Genomic DNA, 23709 nt, shown 5'->3' with positions numbered 1-23709 from the left:
TGTGTTGAGTTATTTTGAGGGAACAGCAAATTTACACTGTTATACAAGCTGTACATTCACTACTTTACATTGTTGTAAAGTGTCATTTCTTCAGTGTTGTCACATGAAAAGATATAATAAAATATTTACAAAAATGTGAGGGGTGTACTCACTTCTGTGAGATACTGTATATATATATATACTGTATATATATAACAGTAAATTGGAGAATTCGGTTAAATTCGCCCAGAACAGAATGTGTATATTTCGAGTAAATTGCAATACTGTAATGTATTTCTATAGTGACAATTAAAGAATGATTAAGAAGGATATGAGCAAATTGAAAATAAAACTCAAAAAGAGAAATAAATGAATCATAAAAAAATACTCCGAATGATATATTAAGAATGAATCTTGGTGTCTGAACATGTGCAGATAATATGCTAGTAATATGCTAGATGAAATTGGTCTGGGGCCATCCTTCAGCCTACCTGAAAACTTTAATATAAAATGACATTTCAATGAAGTTGTAGGCAGGATGTAATGCAGCATTAACTGGGAGTGCCCGTTCTTCCTCTTGCTGTCTCTTTCTTGTGCGGTCTCTCTATTAGCCCCAGTGACCCAGCGGGCCGGTATATTAAGCTTTCCTTCCCCATCAGTCATTCTTATTTTAGGCTTCTGTCTGTTTGGCTACTCTGTGACCTCCGTCCCTCACTCGGCTCGGCCTTGTCTCATTTCCTATTAAAACTGCAAGATGGAAGAGAGGGCTAATTACTGCTTTCTCACATTTCAAACTAAACTTCTCCAGACAAACACACACGTACACATGCTGGCCCTCCCTCTTCGCAGTGGGTCAACAGTTGGTGACTCTGCCTTCTGTGAACTTGGAGAAAAAAATGAAGCCAAAATTAAACGAGGACATTCAGTGTCGAGTCATTAAGATGCCAATTAGGTAGGCAGGTTGCTTTGTGGGTAAATTAGTTAATTGGAGAGAGGGCTCTGAGGTGCAAGAGCAGGCGATGTGTTAGATATATGCAGGCGTATCTCAACCCCGCTTGGCCTGGCCTACAGCTTTTCACACTTCCTCTCCAAACACACACACAACACAATGAGGCCTTTGTACAGCCGACTAATACATGCAAATAGGACTCAACCTTTTCAGATCTCTTCAATAATAAGTGCTTGTGATGTATGAGGAATTAATTACTGATTTCTATTATCAGTATTGCTGTGCAGTGCTAATTGCTTGACGAGTCCTGTTTGTCTAAACAAAAGATCTCTTGCTTTAAAGTAAACATCACACCGACAGTTCATGCGTCTAGAGGAGATAGACTGTAACTCATCCAAAGTATTTTATATTTATGATACAGCTGAATAATGAAATATTTTTAATGGTTCTTATGAGCTGCATACTAGAGTCCGTTATGCTTCCATTCATACGATTGTTAACAGAGATGTGTAAAAGTATTTAATTTTTAGGTGAACTCTGACCTCAAAAGTTATGTGCAATTCATAATGTATTTTTTTTTCAGTACAGGAGCCCTGGAACATAACATTATACCCAGTTGCCAATGTTCAAAATAAGTTTGCATACGTAAATTGCATGTATAAGCAGTGGTAAACCAAGAAACCAAGTTCTTCATGTCCTAAAAGCACAAAAACACTAAGTAAAATTATGCTAAATGGCTAAAGCTAACACTCTTTGAGTTGAATTACTGAAATAAATGAACTTTTCCACGACATTCTAATTTATTGAGATGCACCTGTTTATTCAATGTCTGCTTGATTGTGAATTGATATCTGCTGCTATTAAGCAATAAAATTTCACTGCAAGATGACCATGTATTTTGGCAGGCTTTGCCAGCTGGAAGCTCATAAGACATGACTCATAGTTAATGTGAATTGGCCTGCGAGGAAAGGAGATCTTAAGCAAAGACCTTGCAATTCAATGGCGGGATCAAAAAGTTGTTGTTATTGTTGCCTGTGACTAACTAGATGCGTAGTGTTTGGGTACGATAGAGAAAATTCACTTCACATTGCCTTTAAAAAGGTTGAGAAGCGCTGCCCAGGGCTGTAAAGGAGTTAGCTGCCAGAGTGAAGTTATTGCTGGCCTGCTGAACTGAAATGAAAGGAACAGATGTGAAATTAAAGAAGGGGGAGGATGGTGTATGAGGAAAACGAAATAAGAGGGACATTGTGAATGACAGAACCCCACTGTCTCTTATCAGTCCTTCGCTTCGGTTTCTTTTCCTGAATATTTTCATTTTGTTTCTGCAGGTTTTTGGGAGCAGCTATTCCTCAGTGGTGACGTGACACACAGCTTGAGCTCTAACAGTTTCATAATCCAGACACCTATTTTGCCTTGCAATTCCACCAAATTTTATGTGAGTTTCAAAGGAAGCTATGTAAGAAAATATACATATTATTATTGTAGACTGATTGTATTCACCTGAACCTCTGCGCTTGGTGGTGGAGGGGTCCAGGGTAGCGGCGGTTGGGGGATTGGTACAGCTGCGACAGTAGTGCCTGGCTTGTCTTCTGGCTGGGGTTGTTGGCAAACTTCACCGTAATGGGCTCGGCAGCACCTGAGGGCTTCTGTCCATTCAGACCCTTGATGGCTTCCTCCGCTTCTATCCTCTTATCAAAGCGAATAAAGCCCACACCCCGCGAGCCACCTGTGGGGCCAGCACACCAGAAACAACACACCATACGCTTACTGGCTTTATCCGGTCTGCAACAGCAACATTAATGGTATGTTCAAGTCCTCCTGGAAAGTTCGTATTTACGTGTTGGAAAGTTGTAATTACAATGCCAGTGTGTTCAAGTCGCTTTGGTCGGAGCAAGATGGTAATGCACCTTTTCTACAAAAATTTCAGCTAGATTTTTCTCTTCTTTTAAAAACAGATGCTATGTCCATTGTATCCGACATGTTTTTTTCACTGACATGCCCCCAACTATAATAGTTGGGGAATAGTTCACCCAAAAATGGAAATTTGCTGAAAATTTACAGGCCATCCAAGATGTAGATGAGTTTATTTCTTCGTTGGATCAAATTTGGAGAAATTTAGCATTACATCACTTGCTCACCAATGGATCCTTTGCAGTGAATGGGTGCCGTCAGAATGTCTTGTTTTTTTCACTGACATGCCCCCAACTATAATAGTTGGGGAATAGTTCACCCAAAAATGGAAATTTGCAGTCCAGTCCATAAATTAACGTCTTGGGAAGTGAAAAGCTGTGTTTGCAAGAAACAAATCCATCATTAAAACGTCAAACCATTGCTTCCTGTTAATTAGTGGAAAATGTTGCCTCATTTGAAAACAATCCAAAACAGTTCTAAACAAACATGTAGGTGGATTTTGATGTGAGAGGACAACAGGGGATGGACTTTTTCACTGGAGGAAGCGTTATTATGGATTTTGGACAGAAGCAATGAATTTATTACAAACACGCATCATTTCACTTCACAAGATATGAATACATATACTGGAATCATTTTGATTAATTGTGGATTATTTTGATGTTTTCATCAGCTGTTTGATCTCTCATTCTGACGACACCCATTCACTGCAGAGGATCCATTGGTGAGCAAGTGCACGTAATGCTACGTTTTTCCAAATCTGTTCTGAGAAACTCGGCTACGTATATCTTGGATGGCTTAGGCGTGAGCAAATTTTTATTTGTAAGTGAACTACTTCTTTAAAGAAACTTATAAAAACATATAAATCCATCGCCATTCATAATTAGGACTTTGTGTTGGCCTTCATGTGTGTTCAACTAGTAAATACGATCTTTCCAACATGACTTTAATGCACCAAACACACAAATGCACACACTTCCTGTCTTGCACACCTTCTTTCAGAGTGATTCATATCTATATTTAGAGACCGAAAATGATTTGGCGTTGAAAACGACAAATGACCGTGATATGCAGCCTGTGTGACGGATCCTATTGCTGGAGTCACATTATGCAAATGAGGCGCAATAGAATGGGGAAATTCTATTGGCCGGCCAGCATTCCGGTGCTGTTAGGCAGATGTGTAATTTCTTTTTTTTCTTCATGAGAGAGTATGGCGATATTGATGCTGTCGCCCCGCTGGTGTGGAAATTGAGCGCGTGTGTGCGACGGCCTCACGCTGTGTCTGCTTTGCGGCAGCTGACGGCCACACGCCGCCTCATGGTATGCAGCTTGTCCGCGACATTTCCGTGGTTTCCAAGGCAATGGTTTTGACGCTACCTGAAAGTAGCATTTAAAAGAGCCTGGCATACTGGGAGGTCTTTTGTTGGGTTGGTTTTTAATGAGACGATCCTTCTGCTCTGAGGAGGTGCGTGTGGAGACGACTTGCCAAGAGGGCAATTTGCATAATACAATGAACACGTATTTGTGTGCGAGTGCCGAGTGTGTGTGTCTGCTTTCTATATTGTCAGTTCGTTCTCCTCTCACTCTCTCAGCTGTCACCCGCTAGTATTGATGTTTTCTGTTGTGCTGCCTGATTGTCTATTCAAAGCAGTGTCTTTTGATACGTTCCGTTCTGCAAACAAATATTTGCACACAATCTTTTCAATGCAGTGAGCTTTCATTCAGACTGCGGCTGCATTACTTTCTTTCCCTCGCAGCGTGAGTCATTCCTGACAGCTTTTCACTTTTCCCTCTCCCTTCCTAAAACCTGCTCTCTTTAATTAGACCGTCAGAAGTAAAGGCTCGAGGAACGAAAAGCATGCATTATTCCAGAGAGTTTAGGATGCACGGTTAGCTTCGTGCTCACCGCAGAGTGATGTTGAGGTCAAAGCCGAATCCTTCGAAAGTGGAGCAGATAGAGGAAACTGGGAATGACACCTCCTCTCTCGGTTCCTCTCTCTGTCTAGAAGACATTTGACATGCAACAGCTCAAGTATCTAAAAATACAAGAGATTACACATTCCGTTTCATAACATTTTGATCCAAAACTAGACGACTTTTTGTTTCTGTCTGTCAGTTAAAAGTGTGCAGGAATGAACTGATGGATCTGACATAAACTATATGCTATCTTTGCTTTTGCTTGTTTAGGATGAACACAAAGACCGACTGAGTCCAAAATCTGGGAGAGGAAGGCATCAAGACATGTCCAAATCCAGTGTCTGGTAACATCCTGTCTACCATAATGCCTTATTTGCTTTTGAAGGCAGCAGAGACGTTTCCTCTGCATATCCCACAATGTGCGGTTTGATGGTTGGTGGAATAAATAGAAACAACTAGACTTTTTTTTGTTGTTTTAGCTCATTAGATGTGACTTGGAAGCCTATCTAAAACCAGTTTCTTTTGATGGCATCTCCATACACAAAATGCTGCCTGTGAAGTCATTGCCAGACATGGACTCAGATGTTAAAGGTCAAGTCCTACCAAACTTATGATATGGCTATGTTTGGAAAAATCATACAAACATACTACTTTACTTTTTTTATTATATATGCACAGTATGCAGGAGTACCAGTATGCTAGTATTCCATCCCAAACATAGACTACGTTTGCCATAAGTCATAAATTTAGGGTCGTGTATCATTCGGAATTGAATTAAGAAAACCTTTAAATTCTGGTTCAGTTCCGTAATTTGAATTTAGAGCCTTAGGGTAGGTAGTCTGTAGTATGATTCAATCCAGAGGGTTTCTGCATTGTGCACTAACACAACTAATGAAATTGTGATGGGATCTCAGTTTCCTCGGGTAGAAATAGTGCTGACCAATGTCATTCAGGCTGCGACTCAGCAAACAGCTGACGATCTATCAGACGCCTGCAGAATCGCTAAAATTAGGGTCCAGAAAAAAGCTCGCAGTTTGACGGTTAAAAAATGCAAATGGGCGCCTTAATGTTGACTGTGCTTTACTTTTTTCTTTTCCCCTCACTTCCCTGACATTACCATAATGAGCCTGCAGCCGTTTCTATAACAGGCTGCCTAAACAAAGCGAGCGGCCGGGCTAAAACCGGAGACACTGCCACCGCTAGCTCCTTTTTAGCGCTTATCATGAACCGAACAGAGTTACGGCTACAATGTGCCAGTTAACAGCACTATTCTCCCGGTAATCACTCCTACCTTATGTAACTTTCTACCTGTACTTATCTCGGCTCAGCACACATGAAGCCGGAGAATGCTGAGTTTAATAATAACCGTGACACACAGAGCGAGCGCTCAAGAAACAGTGGCAAGAGACCGCCATAGCCGGCCTGACAAAGCGCTTTCTACTGCACACCCACTGTTCTGGTCCTCAACACTTACTGCGTACAGGAGAGAGAGAGAGAGAGAGAGAGAGAGTCCTCTGGGGTAAAAGGGAAAGCTCAGAAAAGCTTGGCTGTTAATGAAAGCCTTCCCTCCTCTGTCTGAACATAAGCACCTCTCCATTGTCTCTCATTCTCTCACTTTTAAGTGGCTGTGCCAACTGTATGGAACATTTATTAAACTAGTACGCTAAATATATTATGAGGGAAAAAAAGCGTACACATTTTCACCGTAGCTTCTGCCTAATCAGAGAAAGGAGAGCGACGTCCTTGTTTTATGTAACTTTTAGTTGCTGTGCTACAGATGGTGTTTGAAAAGGCTCAGTAAGGAAGGTCTTTGAAGACTTGAGCAGCTCTTTGCCTGGTTCTGCCAGCGCACGGCTATAAATCCATCTGTTTGTCCTTGTGTAATTGGAGGCCAAGGCAGCGGTGTCAATGTCTGGTGGAGCATCTCGATTCATTGTATACATCACAGATCCTTTGTGTTCGACAGGCTTTGATTTGGACACTCGTCGTGCAACGTTGGCTCAAATGCATTTTGACGTTGTGTTTCAAACCATTCCTGACAGCGCGCTCACACTGTATAGTTAATGGAATTCAAGTCATAGGAAAATATCAATGAGCGAGAAAAGAAAAGGCGGCGGAAGAGGAGAAAGCGTAGCATTTTAAAAGAGGGATTTCTACAAGTAGCTCATGGGAGCGCAGTCGTTTTTCACTTAAGAGGCACAGCTTGTAGGAGCCGGCGTTATGGATCAATTGTATTTGCTCTCATTGATGGGACATGTATTGACTGCTAGGCTAGGCTCGGTGGAGCCTCTGAATATTTGACTATTGATCAAAGGGCCAAACCTATCATACTTCACTTAGGTTACAAGCTAGGTTTAAGTATTCATGCCGTGGATTCAGTCAAATGCTCAAGAGCTTTTCAAATCCCTGTAATTTAGTCACGTTTCCCCAATAAACTCAAAACAAACAGACACACCCTAGGGAACGAGTTACATAAATGAGACATGTGGGAAGAGGACTTCCATCGCAATACATTATTTCTGTGAGGGCGAACAGAGAAAATGCTTCCCTAATTGTTACCAAGAAACTTATGACAAGGATGTATGATGTATTATTATTTCAGAAAGGCAAAGCCACTGTTAGTTTATCATGCCATATGTGTTTGTCTTTATTAATGACTTTCGTTGTTATTTCAGGATGCTGTGTCTTGAAACTGGCATACAGAGGAAAATGACACAGAATTAGATATGCCTTAAAATCAAGGCAAATCTTGTCATCATGCTAGCTTTGTGAAGGGTACCAAACTGACAATATATATATATATATATATATATATATATATATATATATATATATATACGTATACAATTGATTCAGAAATTCAGTAACAGTGACTTAGAAAATAGTACGAAATCACTATTTTCTGTTTTGCTAATGACATCAGTATTCAGATATGGGGCAAATGTACAACTAATGGCTTGCAGTGATCAGATCCTGTCAGCATATGGATGGCCCATGTGACTGGTGACTTCATCTGAATTGTCAACATTCATGTCAGATTTAATTAAACTATTAACTGGTTTTGAGTAACACGTCTAATCCCTCTTTCAGAGTTCAACTTTTTTTTGACCGATGCAGAATCCTTGTTTGGCTTTTAGGGCTTCACAGAAGAGTTGTAAGATTTGCTCCTATCTTTACGCAGCCCTCCGATCAGTAGCTTCAAAAAGAAAACACTCCTTGATTCTTAATCTCTAGCAACTCGGGTTTAATGAATCATTAAGCTCCCTCCATTGATTTGGACACTCGTCGTGCAACGTTGGCTCAAATGCATTTTGACGTTGTGTTTCAAACCATTCCTGACAGCGCGCTCACACTGTATAGTTAATGGAATTCAAGTCATAGGAAAATATCAATGAGCGAGAAAAGAAAAGGCGGCGGAAGAGGAGAAAGCGTAGCATTTTAAAAGAAGGATTTCTACAAGTAGCTCATGGGAGCGCAGTCGTTTTTCACTTAAGAGGCACAGCTTGTAGGAGCCGGCGTTATGGATCAATTGTATTTGCTCTCATTGACGGGACATGTATTGACTGCCAGGCAAGGCTCGGTGGAGCCTCTCTGAATATTTGACTATTGATCAAAGGGCCAAACCTATCATACTTCACTTAGGTTACAAGCTAGGTTTAAGTATTCATGCCGTGGATTCAGTCAAATGCTCAAGAGCTTTTCAAATCCCTGTAATTTAGTCACGTTTCCCCAATAAACTCAAAACAAACAGACACACCCTAGGGAACGAGTTACATAAATGAGACATGTGGGAAGAGGACTTCCATCGCAATACATTATTTCTGTGAGGGCGAACAGAGAAAATGCTTCCCTAATTGTTACCAAGAAACTTATGACAAGGATGTATGATGTATTATTATTTCAGAAAGGCAAAGCCACTGTTAGTTTATCATGCCATATGTGTTTGTCTTTATTAATGACTTTCGGTCGTATTTCAGGATGCTGTGTTTTTCTTGAAAGTGGCGTATAGAGGAATATGACACAGAATTAGATTTGCCTTAAGAAGCATGTAGCAGATGGCTCATTGCCATCTTGATTGACATCATGCTAGCTTTGTGAGGGCTACCAAACTGACACACTGATTTACACATTAATGAGTAGGGACAGAAGTTGATTTTGGTTGAGATTCTGATTATACTTTCTTAATTCCTTTAATGATTCTTGCAGTATTTTTGGCAAAAAATAAACAATTTATCCTAATTGTGCATGGTATTCCATACTAATGTGTTTCAGTGAGGCATCAACTGATTCAGAAATTCAGTATTAGTGACTTAGTTCAAGAGTAGATGCTGTGAATCATTCTTTTGCCATAAATGCACCTGTTCAAAATGTTCTGTTTTGTTAATGACATCAGTATTCAGATATGGGGCAAATGTACAACTAATGGCTTGCAGTGATCAGATCCTGTCAGCATATGGATGGCCCATGTGACTGGTGACTTCATCTGAATTGTCAACATTCATGTCAGATTTAATTAAACTATTAACTGGTTTTGAGTAACACGTCTAATCCCTCTTTCAGAGTTCAACTTTTTTTTGACCGATGCAGAATCCTTGTTTGGCTTTTAGGGCTTCACAGAAGAGTTGTAAGATTTGCTCCTATCTTTACGCAGCCCTCCGATCAGTAGCTTCAAAAAGAAAACACTCCTTGATTCTTAATCTCTAGCAACTCGGGTTTAATGAATCATTAAGCTCCCTCCAGACCCTTTTCTCCCGGGAAGCCTTTGCAAGGCCAGAGGAAGGATCTGTGTCAAGGGAGGAAGGCCTCTGTGTGTGTGTGTGTGTGTGTGTGTGTGTGTATGTGTGCATGTGACCATGCAGCATTCCTCAGCAGTTCTTCAGAAAGAGTTTGGCACCACTAGAACATGGAGTACATTTTCCTGTGGCTTATACAATATTGTTTGCATGGTAAGTGCCATTATGAATTATGCAGTTGTAAAAAAAAATATTGAATGTGTAAGAAATTCAGCTCCATGACCATTTATATCCTGGTTGATTTATTCATAATGTTGGAGGAAGGATAGGCCAAGGAGACGGCTGGATGCTTTAAAATAGACTCATCAGTCTTTCCATGTCATGAACTTGGTTCTGCTGTTTGATGATCAAATGCAAACAAACAACAATGTACATTTACACACAGAAGATGACTATATGGTTGAGCTGGTGTGTATTTGTGTGTGTCTATTTCAGGGTTTCTGTGGGTCTTAAAAAGTCTTAAAAGTCACCCTTAAACAAATTAAAGTTTAAGTTATTAAGTTTAATTAAGTTATTAAATGTAGCATGTACTAAAAAATATATATATCCCTCAGTATTTTTTGTTTTCCAATAAAAATATAAAAATATCCTTAAATCAAATTTACTTGCAATGCAAAAACATATAAAGTCTTGTTTTCTGAGAAATTGAACTAAATTAATTGAGTTTATGCTTAAAAAAAGAACAAATATCTGTCCGTAGGCTTGTTTTTCCTTTGAATTTATCAAACTCAATTTTGATAAATTTCTCATAAAACAAGATTCCTTATTTTATATAATTTAGGTTCTCTAGTAAATGTATATTGATTTAAGAATGTGCAGAATTTGCACTTTTTTGCAGTGTGATCAGATGGTACAGTCATTTTTGTAATATTAATTAAAAATAATGGAGATCTATTGGAAGTTCTATTTTTAGTCTTTGAAGTGTTGCTGATACAAAACTTTTACATCTGAAGACCATATTAATAATGTATTGTGTTCCATTCAATTTCCTTAAATTTTATTTATTGGTCTTAAAAAGTCTTAAATTTATCTCCATAAAACCTGCAGAAACCCTGTATTAGTACACATTAAGTGTGTTTACATACACTTTACATACACAAGTTCGATTCCAGTCTGACTAAAGCAAAAAATTTTTAAATGTCATGGAAATTATTAAATCACACTAGTCTGTTTTTTGCAAAATCAGACTAGATGATGCCATTTAAGCCTGGCTTCCTCCAACTTTAATATGGAGCCAACAAATCACTCAAAGAGTTGCAGAATTCCTTATGTTTTGGCTTTAACTGTACTGAATATATTCAAGAGGCCGCAATAAAGTAAAATCTTCGAATAGATTGTGGATTTGTGTGATTATTTTATGCGAAATAGGAGAATTTATTTGTTTGTTTGTTTGCATGCTACAGGGTGAGAGAAAAGCGGTCCCACTGATACCTGTGACCTGGTCGACGAGAATGCGGGAGGTGATTATCCGTCCGTACTGAGAGAAGAGCTGTTCCAGCTCCTTCTGGGTCATGGTCTTGGGCAGCCCACTCACGTACAGATTAGCGTCACGGATAGAAGCCGAACTGGGCCGTGCATATGAAACCTGTAAGACAAAAAACACACAAACACATTGAGCATTTGTTGCAATTATCAAACTATAGTGGTTTATGTGGTAGGATTTGATATCAAAATGTTGGAAACTGTTCTCTTGAACTCCACATGTGCTTGTTAAACATTTAATTTCATTTTGACTTTTGTAGGATATTTGTTCAGGCGATTTATAACCTACATCTTGCATTGGCAATATGCAGCATTCAGATGCCAGAGGTCGTCTGCGCACCTGTTCTGTCTCACACTGTGCTGGTGGTCTGTATTCTTGCATTGACCTGGAGCAGCTAGAGACTTCAGAAAGATAATGCCCCCAAATCCTCCACTTAAGAACAATGAAGAATCCCTTTGACTTATTATAATAGTTTGAAAAGGAACAACTTGCTGTGAGGGATTCTCTGTGATCCATGCTCATTCACAGATAAGGGATATACACATGACATCTAAAGAGCTTTGCAAATTTTCTCAAAGGAGGAATGAAAATGTAAATTCAGCATTAACGTTCACCACCTCTAACCCTGTTTCTGAAGAGAAACAATGTACCCAAGAAATTGGGTATTCAAAATACAATGGTTGAAGTTCATGAACCCTTTGAACTACAGGCATAATTGCAGTCTACTCTGAAAAGTCTCCAAAAGTAATGAAAAACAGAAACACTTAAATATTGGGAAGTAATTTATTTGTATAAATAATTAAATAAGTCTAGAAATGAAGTAGCAATGAAATAGCATATTTCTTACAGTCTTTATTGTTCTAGGTTAATGTTTTTAAATTTTATTTGAAATGTTTCTATATAATTTAATTATATTAATTAATTAATTACATTTAATTATATTATCATATAATTTATAATATACTTTATATACATTTATACATTGTTTTATAATAACATTGAAAAATATTTTGTGTATGCGTGTCTATAAGTGTGTATTGTTCATTATTGCAAACAATTTTTTAATAATTTAAGTTTAAATGTAAAACATTAACTTGTGTAAAACATTAACTGAATATATGCAGATAGTATCATTATTTAGTTTTTTGCAGTATTACCTTATTGTACAAAATATGTTTCTATTAAATACTTTCCTAGTTCAGGTCTTTACAGCCTTTATTATGCTCAGCTAATGTCAAAATATGAACAGTGAACAATACTGTGTGTATGTGTGTTTTTCTATTTACAATAATATGTTTTATTATTGTAATTTATGTTTATACAGTTTGAAATAGTTTGAAGTTGTTAAAAATGTATTAGAATATATATTTATATATATATATATATATATACACATTAACTTAAATTAATAAATGCAGTTGGTGACATGATTTTTATTTTATTTTTTTACAGCATTACTTAATTTTCTATTAAATACTTTCCTAGTTCAGGTCTAGAAACAAATTATTAAATGCATCAATGGTACAATAACCACATGTCTGACCATGTTATATGTCAATACAAGTATTGACAGTGAATTAAAAAAATATTCAAGCAATGATTTAATTACACATAATTGGACTGTTTTAGTTTCTTTTCTACAGTTGTACAGATTGACTCATTTTTAGAATAAGGTTCATAAACCTCACTGAAAACACAGCAGTAAATGATAAAGGCTAATTTGTTTTCAGAAAACACACATGATGGAAGAGCTTGTGTGTGATTGTGAGAGAGAAGGCTGGCTGTCATCTGTGCTGAATAACACTTTGGAACCTTCTGTTTGTGCCTAGAGTGAGAGCCAAGCCATCTATAGTTCTCTCACTCTCGCATTCCCCACACGCTCTAATATCAGCGCACTGTGCTTACTAGCACCTTGGACAGCGCTCATTCCACCATACTCCCTCCATCTAGCGCTCACTCGACGAGTCAAACTCTGCAGCACCTTGGACAGTGTCTGTCACACTCTAAAACACACTGTACTTATTTTCAACTTCCAATACCAGTCTCTTTCTTTTCTTACACACATGATGCAATTTTCACCCATTGTACCCATTCTCAATCAAATCTCAGAGCCGTTGGCAAATTTAATACCATAATGTCACTGAACTTTACACAATTGTAGAGATATAATTAGGTATTTTTTTTAAGTATTCCTTGTGGGAAACTTCAGTGCTGTGGCTCATCCTGGATTTTCTTAAATGCTAATTATTTTCAAAAGGATAGTTCACCCAAAAATGAAAATGATTAACTAACCCTTATGTATTTCCAAACCCATGAGACTTTTTTCAGTTCCAAAAATATCATAGTCCATATGACTGCTTTCATATTTGAAATATTTTCTTTTCACATGACTACTTTCATAACAAACATTTCATAAAAATTGTTTCATGTGATGAATAGACCACAATTTAAGTTATTATTCAGTAATATTCTTTCCCTCCACTCTATTAACTGCTGTGACTGACACATAGAGTGCTGGATATGGGAACCTGATCTTTTCGGTTTTTGTTAACTAGATCAATTGTTTCTTTTAAAAGGTCCAACTCAAAAGAATGATTTGTTCATCATTCAACTTTCACTACTTCTCTCATGAAGTCTTATAATAGTTCCTCAGGATTTTCAATAAATAATGACTTAAATTCCAATTTATTAATGGCACAAAGTTGGTGTATTTAGAAGACTCAGAATTTATGTGATTCTTCCGTATTGATACAGATTTCCATATTTTGCTACCTGAAGTATGACCCACATGAATTGTGTAAATTCAATGAGAAAAAAATGCATGCATTTTAATGTAATGAGAATTTTTTTTTCAACAAAAGAGAAACTTCCACCAAAATAAAAGCTTTATAATTTAACATTTAAAGGCAAAGTAAGTTATAAAGATATAAATATTAGTATTGTAATTTTGTTGTTCTATAAAATAAAATTATCATCATCATTATGAAGTACTATTTTTCTATTTTACAATATTCGAGTATTATTGCAATAGTAATGCTTCTTTATTAATTGAATTTTTATAATGTGAATAATAATAAAGACAAGTAATATTTTGCTTAATAATCATAATAAATACATATAGCACACAAGTCATATGGATACTTTTATGATGCTTTAGTGTCCTTTTCAAAGCTGCAAAGCTCCAGTCCCAATTTATTGTATATGTACTAAAAAGAACGACCAGTACTTTTTCAAAATGTCTCCTTCCGTGTTCCACTCCTTTTGGGTTTGAATCGACAGTACAGAATTTGAGAACAGTGTACAGAATGACAACAATTGTTTTCTTATTTTTGAGCGAACATATCCATTTTCTGAATTTTCTTGTTGATTGCATGTTTTTGTTTGTCTCGCTCTCTCCCACTACAGCAATTCAGTTTTAATTCAAGATGGGAAGATGTTTCTATCTCCCTGCCCTTTTAATGCTTACATCAATTTAATCTGTTCCCATTAATGGTTGAAGCAGCCTTTCCATCTCATATTTTCATTAGTTCTGACATTTGGGCAGCAGAGCCATCACAGGCTGTTACACTGCTACAAATGCTGAGCTAAACATGCTAAACACTCCACCGTAATCTCCTCAAATCCACTTAAATGGAGAAGGCAAAAGGCATGGAACCCTGGCAGGCTCTTCCCTCTCCTCTCTTCCCTTCTTTCATTTTCATCTCCTCTTTTCTGTTTGCTTTTTTCTTGCCCTGTCAAGCAGCTCCAGATGTCAGATCTATCAACACCCTGTCTGCTGTGAGCAATTTGTGTGTGTGTGTGTGTGTATGTGTGTGTATACACGTAACTCACAGCACAAGGCTACGCTCTTCTCGCCCCCAGTGGGATTTCTCCCATCACACCTCGACAGGAAGGCAAAGCCGTAGTTTTGCTGAGAAACGGAGAAGTGTCATGGAGAAGTGTGTGTGTAACAAAATGATAAGCATGTGGAAGTTGTGACTGGAGTGAAATTCTCACTCTCAATCTTTTTTTATTTTTCAGCTGGTGAGATGCAGCTTTGTTGATCTGTTTTCATAGACTTCCTGCATTAGCTGATGTGCTTGAGAGACCCTGAATCTGACACCGGCGTTTTGCGAAAGAATTTAAACTCATCGCGATCTGCCAAAGACGTCTTTTCTCACTTCCTTTTTTTCGTCTAAACAGCCTCTTGTAAACATATACATCATCAGCTTATTTCAGCAGGAGGGCCCTCATAAATGCCGTTTTTCTTGCTCGGCTGAAAAGAGCATGGAACTGCTCTTCGGATAATTACCCTCTCCTTCTTTTTTCCCCTTTCTTTCGTTCATCCACTCTTAGACGCAGCTGTCTGTTGCTATTAGATGGTCTGTCTTCATCTCGGCTCGATGGGGGGTGGGGTTACGATGGAGGCTTTATGAGAAGGATGACCTTGGAACACACTTATTAGAAGTTATAAGACAGAGAATTTCATCTATTTTCTGCCTTTTACAGCAGGAGAGCATCTTTTGAGAGGGCTGGTGCTGGTCTGAATAAGAGGTTTCATTGAGTGTAAGAGAAAGGAGATCGCGCAAGGAGGGCCGAGAGCGTGAGAGGTGTAAAAGAGAGATCACACGAAAGAGATAAAGACATTGGCTTCTCTAACCCATGTTGAGATAGACGGATGGATGAAGAGAGAGGAAATATGAAGATTAAAAGATCTAGATGATTAACAAAAGACACATTTTGACTGTTGCTTGGTTGCTATTTCTGTATTTCATTGCTCAGGGGCCAAGGACTTTTAGCCCACTCAACCAATTATAATCGGCTAAAAAATTATGTATGACTTGCATTAAGAGCATATCATTTCTGATATGTCATAAATCGCTAGTGAATGCTGATTTCATCAAGGTAAAAAAAAGAAGAAAAATCTAAAAGATCTATACGTAGAACACCGAGAGTAATAAGTAGGTGGAGAAATCAGAGAACATGTGGGGGTAAATCTTCAAGCATCAAACCCACTAAATTTTGTGTATTCTGGTCGGTTTAAGAATGAAATTATCGCATAAAATGTGACTCGTGAACTAAGCAAAAAGAACAAACGTCAAACAAATTACTGTGATTTAAGGAGAGTGACAATAATGTAAAGGAACATTTTTAAACCCCCCACTCTAAAATTGTTACCACTGGTAACACTTGGTAGCTCCTGTCTAGTGCAAAATTGGTCCAAAATTCTTCTCCACATTGCATTTTTGCTTTCATTGAGGACAGACAATTTCTTGTTGCTTTGCACTTGGGTTAGACAGTGTGTGAAATGGGAGCTTCTTTGGTTGTGTCGATTCCAGTATTCGTGTGTGTGTGTGCGCAAGCAAAAAATCAATCATGCATGTGAACCTCACAGTGCACAGTACCATGCGTTTTGTTGGTGTACGTAGGCACGCTAAGTCATCTTGCTTCATTACCTGTAAGTCTGCATTTGTTGGAGTGTGTGGCGGAGAAGGAAATTGAACATGGTTAGAAGTAGTATGCTCAGCAACATCATTCCTGCAGGTTATGACAACTCCTCAACAGACAGCATGAAAATTTGTGTTACACTAAATTGTGCCCTCGGGCCAAACCGCTGTATGCTCACTTGAGTGTTTCAGATTTCAAAACATAATACCTTGACTCTAAATGTAATACCAGTCTATAATAACAAAAATAATAATCATCATAATTTGTTAATGTATTATAACATAATATTAATTTATTATTATTAATAATACAATGCGTTAATTCATATTTTAAATATATTTAATATTTAAAAAGTAAAAATTTTAATGTAAAATTCACAATGCTCTTATAAAATGGTGGCAACATCAATATAAAATTGTGAATGTGCAATGTCAAATATAAGTAATCATACGTAAGTCTGACGATTCTCATTTCCTAATGTGGTTCACATAACATGTTGGTTTATTTCGAGTCAGAGTTGAATGACAGCTATGATGACTTGAAGTTCAGTGAGTCAGATGTTAATTCAGTAACTGCTTGAATAACTGATTGAATAAATGGTTTGTTAGAAGGAGTTTTTGAGTGATTCACAGTACAAAGTAGCCATGAATTACAGCCAAATTTATAATGTTTTTTTTGTGTATTTTTCAGGATTGTGCTATGGTAAAAAGAACCAGCTCAGAAGTCATTTGGCTGTAGCCCTAAGATGGGAACAAAAACCTGAGGTGTGTTTGGCTGAAAAGTGCAGTGTTTTAACAGTGTGTTTATGTATGTGTATCACTGCCTCCCTAGAAGTGTGTTTTGTCACTGAGAGAAGTGCCACGTGGCGGGAAGCTGTGATGATCGGCAAATACACACAGAGTGAGTCATTCTGTCTCTGATGGATTCTTAGCTGATGCGGAAACCAGTACTAGAAACACTGCCGGCCAACACATACACACTGCCACTCTGGAAAACGCCCATGTTTGTGAGCATTGTGCTGTGCTCTTTCAAAAACAGTCCTGACAAGTCTTTTCTTTCTCCTGTCTCTCTTTTTTCTTTCTCTTGCTCCCACACACAAACACACACATTCTTTTGCTGTTATGTTAAGAGTTACTGAGCCACGCACACTGAGCCGTATTTTCATAAGCAGGCGAAATCCAATCTGATTAGATTAGGGTGGATGTAAGTGAGAGGTCTGGGATTATAGGCCAGATGAAAACACACACACAGCCAGATTATGCCTTGAGCAGCAGTCAGAATTTACTGTTAAAACCAGCTGCTGCTTCTAAATTTACCACAAATGCTGCTGAGGAAAATGGAAGCCATCAGATAGTGGCGGATCTATTTCATTGCATGATTTAATTTAATAATAGAACAGAAATTAGTACATTAGAAAAGAATAGAGGAAATCAGACCAGATCAGAATAGAACATAACTGGAATTGAATAGAATATCAAAACAGCTATGAGAATAAAATAGACGGCAAATAATAAAATGAAATAAAACATAACATTGATAAAACACACACACAAAAAATAGAATTTAATAGAAAATGACAGATCAGAACAAAAAACATGACAACAGAATAGAATGACAAAAGAGAACAAAATGGAATAGAATAGAATAGAAAATGACAAATCAGAATACTGAACAGAATAGAATGACAATAGAGAATAAAATATAATAAAACAGAAAAGAAAAGGAGAAAACGACAGATCAGAATACTGAACAGAATATAATTACAATAGAGATGGAATAAAACAGAACATTGCTAAAGCATAAAACAGAATAGAATAGAAAATGACAGATAAGAATACTGAAAAGAATAGAATGACAATAGAGATGGAATAAAACCGAACATTGATATAACAAAACTGAATAGAATAGGAAACAAAATGACAGATCAGAATACTGAATGATAGAATGACAAAAGAGAATAAAATAGAATAAAACAGAACATTAATCAAACATAACAAAACCAAATAGAATGGAATATAAAATGACACATCAGAACCAAATAGAATAAAATGACAATAAAATAGAATCAAATAGAACATCAGAATGACAAAAAAAACTGAAAATGGCAGATAAGAATAATATGAAATTAGATCAGAATAAAATATATCCAAATAAAACTGAATTAAAAAAATTGAAACATAATAGAACAAAATATGACAAAATACCAATGTGTCTGAACAGAATAGAATGGAATAAAATGTAGCAGAGCATGACAGAATAGAACAGATCAAAATTTCCACAGTGAAAACCAGACACATTTTAGGCATCTATTTAGCATGTCAACGTTTACCATCCAACCTGACAGAACTGGAGAGGATCTGCAAGGAGGAATGGCAGAGGATCCCCAAATCCAGGTGTGAAAAACTTGTTGCATCTTTCCCAAAAAGACTCATGGCTGTATTAGATCAAAAAGGTGCTGCTACTAAATACTGAGCAAAGGGTCTGAATACTTAGGACCATGTGATATTTCAGTTTTTCTTTTTTAATAAATCTGCAAAAATGTCAACAATTCTGTGTTTTTCTGTCAACATGCGGTGCTGTGTGTACATTAATGAGGAAAAAAATTAACTTAAATGATTTTAGCAAATGGCTGCAATATAACAAAGAGTGAAAAATTTAAGGGGGTCTGAATACTTTCTGTACCCACTGTATGTATATATATGTGTATACACACTAAATCTTACCAACCCCAAAATGTTAAACAGTAGTGTAATTATTAAAAGGTTTATATATGATCATGGAATACAAATTAAAATGTATCAGATTTCTGTTCAAAATGATGGGGTCAGTAAATTTTGATTGTTTTTATTTTAATCAAAAATGTATTTGATCACAAATACCAGAAATACAGTAAAACTGTAGTATTGCGAAATATTTTCACAATTTTAAATTTAAGTCTATTTTAATAGAATTTTAAATGTAATTTATTTCTGTTATAGCAAAGCTGTTTATGGCAAATGCTTATTCAAGTTTACAGTTTCTGCTAGTGTGGTCACGTACCTTAATAGTTTTGGTCTGAAGTCTGAGTCCATTTAACGTGTTGATGGCTTTCTCTGCATCTTTTGGGTCAATGTAGTTGACGAAGCCATAGCCAAGACTCTGCCCTGTAGTTACAACGAAGGAAGAGAAAAGACACATTTTAATTTAAAACATTCAATGTGCAGAAAGACATAAAACTGTGAAAGCATTTCTTTTAACTACCCTTCCTTTCAAAGTGTATCACTTTTCTTTACCAACCCTTAAAAACTCTTTAAAACCACTTAAAACCATTAATCACAAGAACTACGCATACATTATGAGATAGACGACATTAACACTTAATGATATATGTAGCATTAGCCTGACTAGCAGTGACTAGTTTGAGTTCATGTTTGGATAGCGCACATTAAGTGAAAGCTTCCGCTGAAAACCTCTGACAGAGACTTTGGTGGAATTATTTTGATTTAACCTCTTCTAACCGTCTGCTGCTCCTCTGAAGGCGAGGCAGCCATCATCTGCTATTTGACTTAAACAGAAACCCTGCAGCTAAAGGCCTATGTGGTACTGCCCCCCCCCTCCCTTTCCTTTTCGTTCTTTAAAGATCTTGCTACACAAATGCAGTGGAACTCGAGAACAGCGCTGCACTTATCCTCATTAATGGAAACAGACAGCGCCAAGTCCACAGTGTACACACAAAGTGAATCACAAATGTGAAAGAGTGCTATGCCCTGCGCCAAACAAACACAAGCTAAAGCATGCCAGATACCGCAGGGGGTGAATGGAGAACTTCTCTCTGCCCTCGCTTCAAACGGCATGCCACCTCTTTCTCTCTGGATTACGGAGGATTACCAATCCCTCTGTCGTTCATTAAGACCCCGGTCTGAACCAGAAAACTGAGAAGCAGCGATACGGCACTATTCAAAGCCTGACACTGATGTTTTAAAGTTTCTTTAAATATAAATATTGTGATCCTAGACAGTGGTTTAGTACTCAGGTGCTGCTCTTTCATAGCTTACAGCATCCTGACAAGCTTGAAACAGCAACTTTGGGTCAACTAATGGTGTGAGTTTGATGGAAAGGATTGTGTTCAAGAAAATCTGTTTAAACCAATTATTTTTGCTGTTAATTCATTAATTCTGTTTACTGTCACAAGATTCTCAGATGTTTCTTTTAAATTGTTAGCTAAAAGAAGCTAATGAGACAATTGTTGACATGTATCCTGCACAGTAAGTGTCTATAGCATAGTCCTAATTTGGTTAGCCATTTTTGAATTCATATTTAAGTCTTAGATTTTGGCTGATCTGAGTGAAATCACTGCTTTATATCAATAATACACTATTCTATACTATACATTGTTTAAATGTTTGGGGTCAGTATTTTTTTACAGCAAGGATGCATTCAATTGATCAAAAGTGACAGTAGAGGCATTTATAATATTACAAAACATTTCTGTTAATCACAGAATCCTAAGAAAAAAAATGTTTCATGATTTTCACAAAAATATTAAGAGCAGCACAACTGCTTTTAACATAGATAATAAGAAATGTTTCGAGCGGCAAATCAGCATATTATAATGATTTCTGAAGATTCATGTGACACTGCAGTCTGGAGTAACGGCTGCTGAAAATTCAGCTTTGCCATCGCAGTAATAATTTTAAATTATATTCAGATAGAAAACAGTTATTTAAATCTTACCAACCCCAAACTTTTGGACAGCAGTGTATTTATGTGGTTGTAAATATTCTGGACATGCCGCACCAATCTCCAAAAGTGAGAAAGTGTGTGTGGGAAAATAGAAATGGCAAGGTTAGTGTAAATTAAATGTGTTTCCGAAGCACTGTCATGCAGAACTTCAGTTCTGGATAATGATACATTCAGAGAACACACCGAGAACTCTCTGTGCCTAACTTCTCCATTTGTCTTTCTCTATCTCCACCATCTCAGCTGTGTTCCTCACTCTCCTCCCTTTGTGCCCCAGAGCATTTGGCCCCACATTGGCATGCCCAGTAATGCCATTTTCATTGTGTGTATATGTGCGTGTGGGTGGATGTGTGTTTGCATGATTGTGTGTTTGAGCGTACAATAATGGGTTCATGAAACAATCTGTTGTGTAATGCCCCTTTGCCTGATGGCATTTTCATAACATTGCTAGCAGTTGTTCTTGCTTCCTTTGGAGTTCTTGCCTGAGGATAAGGTGAGGCAGACCAAGGCCACTGCTTTAGTCAAAGGGATTTCTCCCACCAGTATCACACACACACACACACACAAATACACATCTCTTCTCCATCACACAGCAGTGCGACAGTGGAGATCTCAGTGGGGGACCAGAACCAGGCTGTTTGCTAAGAAAAAAGCACCAGCGCACACACCTACGTACACTTGGGTTACAACGATTGTTGTGGAACGGAGTCATATTCTTAATATTTCAAGAAAATGAAAAGACGAACCCCTTAGTGAGTTCATTAATTATTAATTTAAGTGCATAATTTCATTATTAGTCTTTGTAGTCTATGACAATACAAAGAATAAAACCAACTTCCTTTAAAGAAAGGAGGCTGCGAGTTGTTTTGAAAATCTCGACGGGCCTTTTTTTGGCAAGGCAATTATTTAGCTAATTTAATTTCCCTGCGAACAGACACATTAACAGAATCTTAAACTGATCTCTATTAAATATCTTATATCTCATCTGTGCTCTGTAACAAACTACAGAGGCACAACCTCAAAGAAAACATGCAGTATTACAGACATGCATACACGGACATAACTCCCTCTATATAAACAACTTGCTGCTGCACCTGCTTATGGACATACAGGCATACTACTGATGGGCTGGGTGGTTGACTAGTTTTCCAATAATTAATCGATTAGTGTGGTTAACTAGTTTTTAGCATTTTTAGTAGTGATTCTTTAAATGGATTGCATTACAAGTTTCAACTCCGCAGTGAGAGGTATAGCATTCTAAAGTTTCACAATAACTGTCAACATGCTAAAACCTGCACTGAGAACTTACATCTTTTAAAATCTTTAAATAGATACACATTTTTCTATTTGAGAGCATTACTGTGTTACTTTTTTAGAAGAACCATTGTTTACTCTTTCATGTGAATTTTTTATTTAAAAGGTTTTGATTTAGACATTTTATTCAGAGTGTTTCAATACTCATGGGTTTGTAACCGATGTGTTCATGATTGATGCTTTTATTATGATTTTACACATTGTCTTAACAGTTTTAGACAACAGATGCAATTTAAAATTGACTTTAGTATATACTGTATCTTCAGAGCAGTTTTTGGTTGTGTACACTTTGCAGTAAGGTGTCATTTATTAACATTAGTTAATGTATTAACTAACAATGAACAATACATTTGTTACAGTATTTATTAATCTTTGTTAAATGTTAATGAAAATACAGTTATTCATTGTTTGTTCATATTAGTTAACAAATACAATTTTGTTCTTTTGATTTTAATAATGTATTAGTAAATGTTGTCTATCTATGTCTAATGTCTATCTATCTATCTAAAATATAATTTTTTGTTACAATGTAAAACTGTCACTTTCTTTAAAAAAAAACCTAGAAGAAGGTGTCCACTTATTTTATTTCATTATTATTATATTTTGATGGTCCAAATAAATGGTCTATTACTTTAATATTTTTGTCTGTCTGTTCTCTTTTACTACACTGATTAGTTGCTTGGTGTGGACTGACAACCAGTCTGCATTGTCATTTGCTGCAGATCCAGCGCGATAAGTCATGAAATTTTCAGCTCAAGTGCTTGGCTCAAAATTGATGTGTCCCATGAAGAGCAAAGATAGCCGATTACAAATCACGTATTTCCAGGGGGTCCATCGCCAGATGAGATGGCTGCCATTGAGATGAATGGGAATGCTAACGGATAACAGGTATTACAGACCTCCTGCTGCATGATTTTATAACTTAGGTGCATATTTTTGATCCAGAAAATATGGTTCATAATATGCACAGCTGTAATTTTGTTCCCCAGAGACGCACAGCGTAAGTGTGTTGTCATGTTTGTGAACCCACGGTGTGTGCATGAAAAAAAGTAGGTAACGCTTTAGATTACAACCCGCAATGTACTGCGTAAGTAAACAGAATTTACAGCGTAACTTTTTTGTAATTACAGTGTACCTATTCAGTACCTCCGTAGGTAAAAGGTAACAATATTCAAAGTTTGGAGAATAAAGGAGTAATAATCTGTAAAATTACAAAT

The 23709-nt window shown here is 37.0% G+C and overlaps 1 protein-coding gene across 7 annotated transcripts in view; it reads right to left on the bottom strand.

Moving 5' to 3' along the window:
* The window catches only part of elavl4 (ELAV like neuron-specific RNA binding protein 4), an 82966-nt gene that overhangs the window by 6008 nt on the left and 53249 nt on the right, over nt 1-23709 (bottom strand). For 4 of the 7 annotated variants that reach the window (XM_016228669.1, XM_016228690.1, XM_016228684.1 and 1 more), the window contains exons 4-7: nt 19499-19602; nt 10981-11134; nt 4746-4841; nt 2429-2654 (exon numbers count right to left, since the gene is read on the bottom strand). In XM_016228669.1, the coding sequence (XP_016084155.1) occupies nt 2429-2654; nt 4746-4841; nt 10981-11134; nt 19499-19602 (580 nt within the window). Of the gene's footprint in view, nt 1-2428; nt 2664-4745; nt 4842-10980; nt 11135-19498; nt 19603-23709 lie in introns of all 7 variants that reach the window. The other 3 variants (XM_016228706.1, XM_016228714.1, XM_016228698.1) reach the window with 2 other exon arrangements.

The sequence above is a fragment of the Sinocyclocheilus grahami genome, unplaced genomic scaffold (genome assembly GCF_001515645.1).
Source record: "Sinocyclocheilus grahami isolate Dianchi unplaced genomic scaffold, SAMN03320097.WGS_v1.1 scaffold16.1, whole genome shotgun sequence".
NCBI lineage: Eukaryota > Metazoa > Chordata > Actinopteri > Cypriniformes > Cyprinidae > Sinocyclocheilus > Sinocyclocheilus grahami.
This window is presented reverse-complemented; position numbering and strand designations above follow the sequence as displayed.